This window comes from Capricornis sumatraensis, chromosome 23 (assembly GCF_032405125.1).
Source record: "Capricornis sumatraensis isolate serow.1 chromosome 23, serow.2, whole genome shotgun sequence".
Lineage (NCBI taxonomy): Eukaryota > Metazoa > Chordata > Mammalia > Artiodactyla > Bovidae > Capricornis > Capricornis sumatraensis.
Window position 1 is genome coordinate 15746733 of NC_091091.1, and position 13839 is coordinate 15760571.

The 13839-nt window shown below is 44.6% G+C and overlaps 1 protein-coding gene across 1 annotated transcript in view; it reads left to right on the forward strand.

Moving 5' to 3' along the window:
- Positions 1 to 13839, forward strand: part of PDE6C (phosphodiesterase 6C) — a 58428-nt gene that overhangs the window by 15419 nt on the left and 29170 nt on the right. The window contains exons 8-11 of the mRNA XM_068961500.1: positions 5295 to 5342; positions 9965 to 10114; positions 10690 to 10833; positions 11954 to 12022. Coding sequence (XP_068817601.1) covers positions 5295 to 5342; positions 9965 to 10114; positions 10690 to 10833; positions 11954 to 12022 — 411 coding nt within the window. The remainder of the gene's footprint in view (positions 1 to 5294; positions 5343 to 9964; positions 10115 to 10689; positions 10834 to 11953; positions 12023 to 13839) is intronic.

Genomic DNA, 13839 nt, shown 5'->3' on the forward strand with positions numbered 1-13839 from the left:
ACATGTCCAGTTCTACCTGTTGCTTCCTGACCTGTATACAAGGTTTCTCAAGAGGCAGGTCAGATGGTCTGGTATTCCCATCTCTTTCAGAATTTTCCACAGTTTATTGTGATCCACACAGTCAAAGGCTTTGGCATAGTCAATAAAGCAGAAATAGATGTTTTTCTGGAACTCTCTTGCTTTTTCCATGATCCAGCGGATGTTGGCAATTTGATCTCTGGTTCCTCTGCCTTTTCTAAAACCAGGTTGAACATCTGGAAGTTCACGGTTCACGTATTGCTGAAGCCTGGCTTGGAGAATTTTGAGCATTACTTTACTAGCATGTGAGATGAGTGCAATTGTGCAGTTTGAGCATTCTTTGGCATTGCCTTTCTTTGGGATTGGAATGAAAACTGACCTTTTCCAGTCCTGTGGCCACTGCTGAGTTTTCCAAATTTGCTGGCATATTGAGTGCAGCACTTTCACAGCATCATCTTTCAGGATTTGAAATAGCTCAACTGGGATTCCATCACCTCCACTAGCTTTGTTCGTAGTGATGCTTTCTAAGGCCCACTTGACTTCACATTCCAGGATGTCTGGCTCTAGATGAGTGATCACACCATCGTGATTATCTGGGTCATGAAGATCCTTTTTGTACAGTTCTTCTGTGTATTCTTGCCACCTCTTCTTAATATCTTCTGCCTCTTTTAGGTCCATACCGTTTCTGTCCTTTATCGAGCCCATCTTTGCATGAAATGTTCCCTTGGTATCTTTAATTTTCTTGAAGAGATCTCTAGTCTTTCCCATTCTGTTGTTTTCCTCTATTTCTTTGCATTGATCGCTGAAGAAGGCTTTCTTATCTCTTCTTGCTATTCTTTGAAACTCTGCATTCAAATGCTTATATCTTTCCTTTTCTCCTTTGCTTTTCGCTTCTCTTCTTTTCACAGCTATTTGTAAGGCTTCCCCAGACAGCCATTTTGCTTTTTTGCATTTCTTTTCCATGGGGATGGTCTTGATCCCTGTCTCCTGTACAGTGTCACGAACCTCATTCCATAGTTCATCAGGCACTCTATCTATCAGATCTAGGCCCTTTAATCTATTTCTCACTTCCACTGTATAATCATAGGGTATTTGATTGAGGTCATACCTGAATGGTCTAGCGGTTTTCCCTGTTTTCTTCTATTTAAGTCTGAATTTGGTAATAAGGAGTTCCTGATCTGAGCCACAGTCAGCTCCTGGTCTTGTTTTTGTTGACTGTATAGAGCTTCTCCATCTTTTGCTGCAGAGAATATAATCAGTCTGATTTTGGTGTTGACCATCTGGTGATGTCCATGTGTAGAGTCTTCTCTTGTGTTGTTGGAAGAGGGTGTTTGCTATGACCAGTGCATTTTCTTGGCAAAACTCTATTAGTCTTTGCCCTGCTTCATTCCGTATTCCAAGGCAAAATTTGCCTGTTACTCCAGGTGTTTCTTGACTTCCTACTTTTGCATTCCAGTCCCCTATAATGAAAAGGACATCTTTTTTGGGTGTTAGTTCTAAAAGGTCTTATAGGTCTTCATAGAACCGTTCAACTTCTATGTTAATCCCAACTCCCCAATTTATCTCCACCCCATAACCATAAATTTGTTTTCTACATCTCTGACTCTATTTCTATTTTGTAAATAAGTTTATTTGTACCGTTTAGATTCCACATATCAGCAATGTCATATGGTACTTGTCTCTTTCTGTCTTTCTTCACTTAGTATTATAATTTCCTGGTCCACCTGTGTTGCTGCAAATGGCGTTTTTATTTTGCCCCACTTTTTAAGCACTTCTTCTCTCCTAGATGTTTCCCAGGTAAAGATTTTATTGTCCAAAAATCAATTTGGAGAAAACTAATGCACCAAAAGCCAACTCATTGAATGGTTCATTTGCCAAGTCACCAATTTGCCATGTAACCAATTTGCCAGAATCGATTCCAAAGGCTGTGGAGGATTTTTCCCCCCAGATTTTGTTTCTATCACAGATTCACTGCATTTGCTTACTGCTCACTTTCACCTCTCAGCTCCTGCCCTCAGCCCCACCCGTGATGTCATCCTTTCTACTGGCAGCCCAAGACTGATGGCAAACTGGTGTAAATCTTGTGCAAGGCATTTCTCGTCAAATCGCTCATTAGACAAGTTAGCATTCCCAAAATGATTTTCAGAGAACTGACCTTGAGCCATTTTGGGAGACTCCAGAATTGGGGTGAACATACATCCCGCTTTGTGTGGGACAACCTCCCTTTACACTGTTGTCCTTGTGAGTTTTTAAGTCTTTCCTTTCACTCCCAGCTGTGTCACCCTGTACTATATATTTCCAAAGGCAGGATCCGTTAAAAACATAATTTCTGTGTATAGAACAGGATTTCTCAAACTTGTGGACTCTACTGACATTGTGGGCTAGTTCTTTGTAGTGAGGAGCTGTCCTTTACATTGTAGGGTTTTTAGCAGCCTCCTTGCCCATTAGATGCTAGTAGCACCACCCTGCTTCTGAGAATCCAAACATCTCAGAAGTTGCTAAATGTCCTCAGGAGGATAACATACCCCTGACTGAGAAGCACTGGTCTAGAGGATGATATCAAACATTTCAGCAGACCCAGCCAGAGCAGCGCCATTCCTGGGGGCCACTTGTGTGTGATATGATGGTGGGTTCTGGTAAAGAGAACAAACGGCCATGACTCAGGATCCCTGGGTACCATGAATCAATCCTGCTTTGGGCAAATCCCATGGCAAATCCCTTGATGTGTCTGGATTTTAACATCATCATCTGTAAAAAGAGGTTGTTGACTTATTTAAGAAATGAAACACTGAAAAGTCTTTAATAATAATAAAAATGGTCTGGAGTTTTAATCATAATTATGATGCTCCTCCAAATTGCTTGAAACTTTTCCTTTTAGCTTTTCAAACTTTCCCTTGATATTTTTTTTTCATAAACCCTTTGTAATAAAGGCAGGCTTTTGGATGAGCTATCCCAGAGGCCCTTCAGTTGGACCTCGCTGAATTTAGGGAACATGTGCCCACAGAGTTCTCATTAAACCAGTAAATCCCAGCTCTGAATGAGAAACATTAGACTTCAGTTGAGTGACTTCTTAGAGTTAAAAACATTAGAAAATGAAAATGAGTTTCTAGAATTACATTTGTAGAATCGAAGCAAGAAATGCAGGATCAAACCAAGTTAGAATCAAAATGATCTGTAGAGAGAGAGAGAAATGGGGAGGGTAGAGAAGGTTTTTGAATATTTGAATACTGAGTTAAAAGAAAAGCTTGGCCTCAAGGACCTTGATCCATCTATAGATATTCTCTAAAGGCCCAAAAGCCTGGACCAAAATAGATGCTGCTGACGGTAAGGTCAGAAAAGAGAATTAAGCTGCTTTTTGTCTCTTTGATACACACCTGAAGGATGCTGACCCAATCAATTCATGGTTTTTTATTCAGATTAGATCATAAAATTAATGAATAGCACAAGTGATTCCTGATATACTAACAAAAACTTTGAAAGATGGCCACATCTGCTCTGTAAGAGTCGTCGGGTAAAGAACCCTCCCGCAATGCAGGAGACACAGGAGATGAAGGTTCAGTCCCTGGGTCAGGAAGATTCCCTGGAGAAGGAAATGACAACCCACTCTAGTATTCTTGCCTGGAAAATCCTATGGACAGGAGAGGCGGGAGGGCTGCAGTCCATGGAGTGGCATAGTTGGACATGACTGAGCGACTAAGCACCGCACATTTGGTTTCTATGAGTAAGGGGAAAAACAATGGTTGACATGGCTCAGCCACTCCCAAACAGCGCTTCCCTTGGGTGGAGGAGCCGGCAGAGTTAGTACCATAGAGGAAGAAGCTGGCTCCTACCTTCCATTTTCAGGAGTTTGGTGAGCAACTTGTGAATCCTAGGTCAGTTTGAAATCCCCCATGGTGGGTGTACTTACAACATGGAAATTGGTGAATGATGCAAATTAGGGCTCCCCACTCCCGACACCAGGAGAGGTGATTCCAACAGCACCCTCACCGGAGAGCTCAGTTCTCCTGTTATCCCATGAATTTAAAAAAATCACTTAACATCTTTGGGCTTCTGTTTCCCATTTGGAAAGAAAAGCTTAAACAATTATCAAAGTGCCTTCTAACTTTAAAATGCTATGATTTAAAGTAATTTAATTTTGGTGAGAAGAAAGATGCTGCCTTTTATTAAGACCCATTTGTGGGTTTGACCTGATAGAAGGATAATTCAAAATGAACAAAAATGGAATGACTCCTTGTCCTTATGGACGTGAGCAATCGTCTCTGAATTTAGTACGTAAAGCCATGTCTCATAGTGAATATTTACTCTGGTGTACCTAAAAGGCTGTCTGGTTTTTTCCTCCAGCCCTTAACCACCTTCTCCCAACCTGGATCCCACATCAGAAAAGAAAAAAAAAAAAAGAAAGAAAATAGAGTCTTCCCAGAATTGCTGCCACACCTGCCAGGCCTTTCTGCGTAGCTTGCTCCTCTCCTTGGTCTGAGCAGCTAGTTGCTCTGAATTTGGAAGTAGATTTCTTAGAGGCAGGAAGAGAAGGGAAGAGCAGAGATGGGGCTAAACGTCATCCAATGTCTTACTTGGCTGAGGAGAAGCCAATGGTTACCCAAACAGGTCCTCCGGCTCTTAATCAATCGTTGGTCAGAGGCCAGCGCAATTGGTCAGAGCCTTCAGGCAAGGCTTTACTGGCACTCTTGTTGCGGGCAGGAGGGAGCACAAACAAGAAACAGGTTGCTCCCTGGGTGGGGCGAGCTGGTGCCTTAACTGGGGTGAGGTTGGGGGTGGATTGGTGGGTTGGGCCAGAGGGTCCGCCTACCCCCTTGGCTGTGCTGTGTCCCGAGGGCAGTGCTTTTTTGCTCCCCACGCCTCAGAAATGGCCATTGGCTTGTGACGTTTTTTGTATCTTACTGTTTACGTTTTGCCCCAACTGGGAGTGCGTGCAGTTATTTTTAGTCCAGCGTTCTTGCCTGGAGAATCCCAGGGACGGCGGAGCCTGGTGGGCTGCCGTCTATGGGGTCACACGGAGTCGGACACGACTGAAGTGACTTAGCAGCAGCAGAGTTTCTCTGTATTTTGTTGCTGGAGGAGACGTTTTCTCAGACAAACACTCTGGTTAAGGGCCGGTGCCCATCTGTCTCAACTTCAGTGTGTCGCTAGCTCATTTGGTCTCGCCAGGCCCAGAGTGAATACTGTGCTTGCGAGCGCTGGAAGCCTAGGGAGGAATCCTTTGCTCCCACGTCCTTTCTCTTTCTGGTCTGTGTTTAATGGCTCCTTTTGCTTTCCAGATCTGCAACATGCTGAACGCCCCGGGGGATGAATACTTCACGTTTCAGGTAAGCATCCTTTGCCACACACCCCCACCCCAGTCAGTGCAGGGAGCAGGGGCGGCACTGCCTCCCCGCCCCCCCTAGAGGCCGCCTGGTGCTCAGGGGTGACCAGGAAGCATGCACAGGGCTTATGTCCTGCTCACCCTGGCTGGCCACCACGTAGCAGGTTCTTCAGGCAAAAAAGAAGAGAGGGGAGAAGAGAAAAGGAGGGTGAGAGAGGAGGTAGGGTGTTTGTCACTCTGGCATTGGTGGGGGTGGGGGTGGGGGGATGGCTGGGGGGACTGTCACTTCTCCGTTCTCTCCCATTCCTGGTCATCTAGCGGTCTGGGCACAGCACAGCCGCTCAGTAAATGGTCTCCGCCTGAGTGATTGGCTGAAAACATCGGACCACCTGGCTTCAGCCCTCTACAGGTTTCTCAGACCCTTCCCAGCGGCTTATTGCTGCCGTTAGGAGAAAAAGAAGTTTCCTGTTGGGTTCTTGGGGGCTCCCCATGCTATCAGACTCTTGGTTTTAATTTTTCCTCCTCCAACATCCAGAGATGCCCATCCCTACCTGTCCCCTCTCTCACCCCCTCCCCACCTGACCACTGGGACAGCCTGGCTTTTGGCCCCACAGCCTGTCTTCTGGCTTTTAGCCCCTGCTGTTCTGTGTCCTGTTTTAACAAGCATGTCCTGTCTAGTCAGGAATAGAGACAGCCTTCCCAGTGGGGACCACTAGCGCTGTCTTCCTGTCTACACAGACACACCCACAGAGCCCCATCTCTGCCCACACCAGGGTGAAGGCGACCTAGGGTCGGAGGTGTTTCCTCAGCAGCAAAAGTGTCCAGGCTGGAAGAACCTGTGGCCACTTGCCCAGTTTCAGGGCAGGTTTCCCTCTGTTCTCCCTGCTCATCCTTCTGCTCGATGACATGGAAACACGCAGACACCATACTCAGGCCACCATGCAGTTGTCAAAGAGTTAGCAGGGCCGGAGTGGGTTCCTAGGACTCGTGGTGCTGGTTGGAGGAGTCTGGCGCCTCCCAGGAACTGGGCTGTGTTAGTATCCTGGGGGGCCAGGAAGTGGAGCCTCCGTCCTAACAGTGGATTTCTGAGCCCAGCAGCCATTGGACGGTCATCCTTCCCACAATCAGAGGCCCGAGAAGTGTGTTTTCACAGGCACTCCACTGATGTTTCTTGTGGAAGCTGGGAGATTCCTATGGGCTGGAGGTTTACCCTAGGTGAGTGCCCAACCTCCTCTGAACCATCAGAGCCCTTGTTCCAGGTCCTTCCTCCTTGTAGTTGAAGGCCTGAGTGTGACCACACGGTGCCCAGCCCTGGCCCCTCTGTTTATGGTAATTGCATGCCAGGAAAGGGTGCAGGCAGGAAGAAGGGGGCATGGACTCTGTAAGGTGTCTGAACCTTAAGCAGTTATTGTCTGGACAGGGAGGTCAGGAGCTGGCCCAGAAGAACCAAGCTGTGTTCTGAGGTGTGAGGGCCTGTGCTTTCTGGGGGCTTCATGTGGCTTCCATGGGAGCAGCCATACAAGGCTCTGATGGTTCAGAGGAAGTTGAGCACTCACCTGGGGTAAACCTCCAACCCATAGGAATTTCTCAGTTCCCCAAGAAACATCAGTGGACTGCCTATGAAAACACGCTTCTTGGGCCTCTGACTGTGGGAAGGATGACCGTCCAGTGGCTGCTGGGCTCAGAAACCCACTGTTAGGGCAGGGGCTCCACTATCCCAGGCCCCGGGATACCAACACAGGCCAGTTCCTGGGAGGCGCCAGACTCCTCCAACCAGCACCATGGGTCCTAGGAGTCCCCTGCAGCCCTGCAAACTCTTTCAGAACTGCACCGTGGCTGGAGACACTCCCACCCAGCCCTCCATCCATCCCTCCCTCCATCCTTGGACTGGGGTCAGGACTGCATCTTGGGGTGCTCTCAACCTCCCTCTCCATTTCCCCTTTTTGCATCATCCCAAAGAGCAGACTCAGGAAAGGGTCCCCCTTCTCCCCAAGCCTCCACCCTACCTGCCCTCCCCTTCTCTCTCCATCTGCCCACACCCACCTCCATTCTCACTGGTCCCTCTTGCACCTGAGAAGTGTAACGGAAAAACCAATGATTCAAAGGGAACTATGGTCAGAGCAAACCTGCAAAGGCAGTGGTTCTCAAACTATGTTCCTTGGTGGCATGAGGTATGAGCTTCCTGTTGCTGCCATAACAATGACTACTCGGTGACTTAAAGTGACACAAACTGAGTTATCTTGCAGTTCTGGAGTCAGAGGTCTAGTATGGGTCACACTGGGCAACACTCAAGGTATTGGCAGGACTGACTTCCTTTCGGAAGGATCTGGGGGGGAACCTGCCTCCTTGTCTTTCCCAGCTGCTAGAGGCAGCCTTGGCTCATGGTGCCCTTCCACTTTCGAAACTAGCATCGCGTCGCCCTGACCTTGCCACTGTTGCCATTTGCCCTTCTCTGATTTTTGACCCTGACTCTCTTTTCTACTTGTAAGGATCCTTGTGATTATATTGTGTCTGCCTGGAAAACCCAGAATAATTTCCCTATTTTAATATCAGCTGACTAATAATCTTAATTCCATCAGCTAGTTTAATACTCCTTCCACACAAAGTAACTTGTTCACAGATTCCAGGCCTTGGCAAGTAGACATCTTCGAGGTGTTCCCTGAGGTGAAGTAGGGACTTCTTCCTTTAATATCAATTAAAGTGATCCCAATTCACAGAAGAAAAAGTACATAGGATTTTCTCAGTCTTAAGTTTTTATCCTACTTTTCTTAAGTGTTAAGTTCCTCCTATCGCTTTTCTGTGAACAAGCTCTAATTTAATAGCAAAACACATGAACATGAACGGGTAATGAATACGTACTGAAAAACAGAGGCAGTAAAACTTATTTTGGAAGCTTTTAAAAATATATGTACACCCAGGTGCTTATGGTTGTGAGGTTATTTTGCACACAGGTAATAACTTTCTGTTATTTTGTCTCTGATCTGTGTGAGGGTATAAGTATATAAATGTTTCATTGTATTTTCCAAAACGGAAAATTTTGAAAACGACTGTGCACTACTTTCCCCCCCCCAGAGCTTTGACCGTTAGGAAGCATGAATTGAGCCTTGGTTTCTTTGCTTCTCATTCCAAGTATAAAGAATTGGAGAAGGAAATGGCAGCCCACTCCAGTGTTCTTGCCTGGAGAATCCCAGGGACAGAGGAGCCTGGTGGGCTGCCGTCTATGGGGTCGCACAGAGTTGGACATGACTGAAGCGACTTAGCAGCAGCAGCACCAGCATAAAGAGGAGCTCTTCAACTAATTAAGCAGTTTTTTATTGAGCCTCCCTTATATGCCCAGCACTGTCCCATTACTTAGGTAGAATTCAACAGTTTATGGAACTGCTCTTTGGTTAGAAAATAGCCTCAGAGACAAAAGCCAACAGTTCAAAGCATTTGGAAAGTACCTAAGTTGTGTGATCCAGGCTAAAAGTGCTGATGGAATTCTGAAAAAGGAAAGTTCCATGGGGGTGAAAAGCTAGAGAAGCCTCCCTGGGAGAGGCGAGACTTAACCTGCATCTCTCAGGATGAGTAAACAAGCTGAGAGCAGGCAGAAGCAGGAGCAGTGTGGTGTGTTGGGGACTTGGCTCTTTGCTTTATTGCGTACTGTGCAGGTGCCACGCGATGGCTTTCAGACTTCCGAGGACTTCAGAATCTCCTTGGAAGCTTATTTAAGACACGCTCCCGGAGATTTATGAAACTGGCTAAAAAAGAAAGATCTGTTGCCCTTGATTCTTGGCCGACACTTTGAGAAGCACTCCTGAACTTCTGTGTGTGCATCCCCTAACAAGCTGTTATCTCGAGGCTGGGCACTGTGACTCCTTCATCTCTGCGCCTCAGCAGCTAACCCAGGTCCTGAAACATCACGGGACTTGACAGACGTTTACTAAGTGGAGCCACACCACAGAACAAAGGACCATCTTGGGGGATCAGTCAGGAAAACAGAAGCCACGTTAGATGTTTCAACAGAATTTAAGGAATTAGCTAGATAGGTATTGGAGGACAGAAAAAGTGAACAGGGAGCCCTGAGGTAATAGAGGTAGGGCTGGGAAAGGGATCAAAGAGGAGAGGGTAGGGTTGCCACAATACAGACACTTGGTTCTAGGAAAATTAGTCAAATGTACAAGAGTGCTTTTATGACTGTATAGTTCTAGCCGTGCTCTGTCACAGCATAGGAATTGTGCATCGAACACCCCCAAAGTATTCTTTATCTAAATTGAAAGCAACCTAAGTGGGGGATAGCAAGGGGATGGCTATAATGGGGTAGTGCAAGTGAGCCCACTAGTCATGGATTAATTCTCTCAATTCCAGGGACGTTGTACATAGCTACATATGTGATGAATTTGCATAAAAACAGCCCTCCACACCCCCACACATGCACAATTAAACCTGATTAAGCTCCATGGATCATACCCATATGTATTCCCTGGTTTTGCTAGTGTAGCATAGTGGCACAAGATGATACCATGAAGAAAACTGGGTGAAGGGCACATGGGATTTCTCAGTACATTTCTCTTGCCACATCCTGTGAATGTATAGTAATTTCAAAATAAAAAGTTGAAAAATAACCTCTGTCTTTTTTGTTTGTAGAAAGGACCTGTAGATGAAACTGGCTGGGTCATTAAAAATGTCTTGTCCCTGCCTATTGTCAACAAAAAAGAAGACATCGTGGGCATTGCTACATTTTACAACAGGAAGGATGGAAAGCCTTTTGATGAATATGATGAGAACATCGCTGAGGTGAGTGCAATTATAAAATAATGGAGGGAGATGAAATCCATGAATAGAGGGTGCATAATTGTTATTCTGGAAAGATGTTTCCAAAGTGTAATTAAGACATGAGTCACACACGCTTGCTGTCAATACGTTGTTATTGTGTCATTTCTGTCTCCTGATCTCCATAAAACTGCACTCCTTTCTACCAAAGTGTGAATGTTTGACTTAATCAAAATTCTTTCCAGAACTAGGAAATTGGGGAAAAGGTTTCTCTCTCTTTTTCTCCCCACTCCCTTTTTTCCCCCTCTCTTGCTGTCACCCCCAGCCCTCTCTGATTCAAGTCATGCTTTATCTGCTTGGATTTGGGTCATCCCTCCTCTAATAAAGTATTCATGGTGCATGAAGCACTTTGAAAATGAGGGCTTAGCCAATTTTATTGTCTGGGGCTGACTATTAGTATTGTTTTCTTAGATTAAAACAAGAAACTGGGTTTTTGATGGGGGAGGAGACATTGATGGGTAGGAAAGCATGCAGACTGTGGCCTCCAAATCAATTTTCCTTTAATTTTAGAGAATTGAATCACAGTTTATCAATTTCAGACTCTCACACAGTTTCTTGGATGGTCTCTTTTAAATACTGACACCTATGAGAAAATGAATAAGCTGGAGAACAGAAAGGACATAGCCCAAGAAATGCTCATGAACCACACCAAGGCTACGCCTGATGAAATCAAGTCCATTTTGGTAAGTGAGGAATTCAGTCCTGTGGAGATTAGATGCTGTTTAACCATGGCTTCTGGAATTCACCTAAGTACCCAGCGGTCTGACAGAGGAGAATAAGTTTAGTCCTGGGCTGAGGAGGGGGAAACAGAGAAGGAGGAGGGGTCAGGGAGAATTTGGATGGTTCATAGTACACAGACCCTTACTGAATGTCCAGGCTTCTTGGTTGGAACAGCTCTTTGTTAAAATAGCTCTGTAGGAGCTGGAATAGTCAGGTCTAGATTGGAGTATTAGCACAGAAAAAAATATTTCCAGGGAGGGAACTGTCAGCTGTTGGCCATGTAATACTCTATAACAACTGTGACCTCTCAGTTGTTTATGACAGTAAGCATCTATTTCTCATGCATTTGTGGGTTGCCCAGGCTTTAGCTGATTTTGGTTGGGCTGTAAGCTGTATTTGCTTGGCTCTCTGCATCTGTTATCCTTGATCAGCAGCTACCTGATAGATGTTCTTCTCGTGGTGATGACAAGTGCCAGACCCCAAGCCCAGCTGTGCAAGCTCATTTCAAGTCTTCCCTCCTATCACATTCACTAAAATGTTCAGTGTACAAACATGACCAAATCGACATCATGGATGATTGGGGAACCTTTGCTAGAAGTGTTCTAATCACCAAATGAAGGGGAAATAATCACACACCCATGATATCTATTCCTTTATTTCCCTAGCTTTCAGAATATGTCTGATATAGTTTTCCTGTTTGTTTTTGCTGGGTGGTTTGAGATGTAAAAGAAATTTGAGAATTCGATATGTTGAAGATGAAAATGTCTGGGGAAATACAGGGCAATTGCTATAAACTAATAGAAAAACAGATGTAAGCCACTCACTTTTCTTGCCTACGTGTAAACTATCAATGTCTCCTTCCCTCTCTCTTTGAGACAGCTGCTGTTACATTGTGGAGGATAAGAAAGAGTAATTTTTTTTTTAGAGAAAATTCTACATAATCCAGTGCTATAGACCTTTGTTTGGCACTTTGTCATGGGACTCATTAAACCATGCTTTATTTTAACTGATTTTAAGAGTAAAGTAATCACATAGAAATCGACTTTATAGGAATTTCACACTTTCTTTGCTTTTACATTTTAGAAATTTAAAGAGAAGTTAAATATAGATGTAATTGAAGACTGTGAAGAAAAACAGCTTGTCACAATTTTGGTAAGTGTTTTACTTCTATCCGTAATGCCTTTTAAATAAAATATGGTTCCCTGCTTTTCTTCCTCTTTGTCCCCCACAGTGCAATCCATAAAGGTAAATTAGAATCACAGCTAATCTAGACCACTGCACAAGAGTGTTCAGGCACAGACTCCAGGGGATAGCATGGCCTGGTTTAATAGCTTTGGATTACACCATGTCCACCCTTAAAGACATGGCAGAATTACAGATAGACCCTCAGAGGCACCATTATCATTTCTGTCATCTCTAGCTTCTCTTCTGGATCCTGGAGGAATTATTTCTTTCCTATTGTTCCCATTGGCTCACCCCTATTATTTATAGTTGAAATAACTTCTCTTCCAGTCACTAATCCTGTATTTTGTATCTACTATTTAAACTCACCCAAATTTTCTTCAGTCAACTGTTAAACCCATGAGGTAAGTTTTTAATTTCAGAGCTTCTCTTGTTCAGTTCTAGGATGTATATTTAACTTTTTTTTTTTTTTAAAGATTTCAACTCTATGCTGAAACTTTCTGTCATTTTTATCTACTTTCTCTCTTCATCAATCTTCTTAAATTTATTCATCATAGTGATTTTAAATTCTCAGTACCTGAATCACCTATATGTCTGATTCCACTGTCTATTTTTACTCTTGAGTTTTACTCATTCGATCATTTTAAGGCATACTTCATAATTGTGTCATTGAGAACCAGACATTGTTGATAAAAACTTGGAGGGGCTCTGAGTGATGTTATCTTTCTCTTCAGAGGGTTAGACTTTGTTCTGGCGGGTGAAGGAGCTGGTTTTAGAGTCTGTTGGGGATGGTCTGTCTTAGCTTTGCCCTTGCTACTGGGGTAGAATCTTTATTTCTAGAGGGAGGCCCTTCTGGGAGCCCAACTACAAGCCTGGACTGTTTACCAGGGCCCCTAGCCCTTTGAACCCAGAGGCCTAAATACAGGCTGTCTGAAATTGAAGTGGTGTCACATCCACTGCCCCTTTCCAGCCTGTGTTCTTTTTTTCTGAGCTAAGATATACTGAATATCTCACTTTCCCCATCCCCATCTTTTATGAGCTCTGTCTTCCCATCCTGGCCTTTGGCTGTACTACCGCAGAGCCCAGTGGCCTTTGACCTCTATGTTTTGACACCTTGCATATTTTCGTGTCACCTGAGGCTCTTCCTCCTCCTCTCACTCTCTTTGACTTAACTTCTGAGCACTTTCCTCTCACATGTAGCCCAGAAGATGACCCTTCCTTCTGCTCATTTGCCCCCAACAAAACTCATCTTCTTTGTAAAACAAAGCTTTAATTGATATTCATGACTTGTTAGAATTTTTCTAGTTCTCTGTTTAGAGGAGAGAAGGGCCTTATGATGGAAAAGCAATGAAATGGGCACAGAGTCAGTAGCTTTACAACAAAATGGCTTATTTTGAATACAAGATATGCTCTAAAGCTCATCCTAAATTGCTGGTGCATGCAACTTAAGAAACAAACACAGATTTCAGAGGGGTTCTCTGAAACTATCTTGGCATAATTTCCAAGTGGCATAAATATATATATATGCATCTTTGCGACCCCATGGACTATACAGTCCATGGAATTCTCCAGGCCAGAATATTGGAGTGGGTAGCCTTTCCCTTCTCCAAAGGTTCTTCCCAACCCAGGGATCAAAACCAGGTCTCTCGCATTGCAGGCAGATTCTTTACCAGCTGAGCCACAAGGGAAGCCCAAGAATACTGCTGATCCTCCCAACCCAGGAATTGAACTAGGGTCTCCTGCATTGCAGGTGGATTCTTTACCAGCTGAGCTACCAGGGAAGCCCA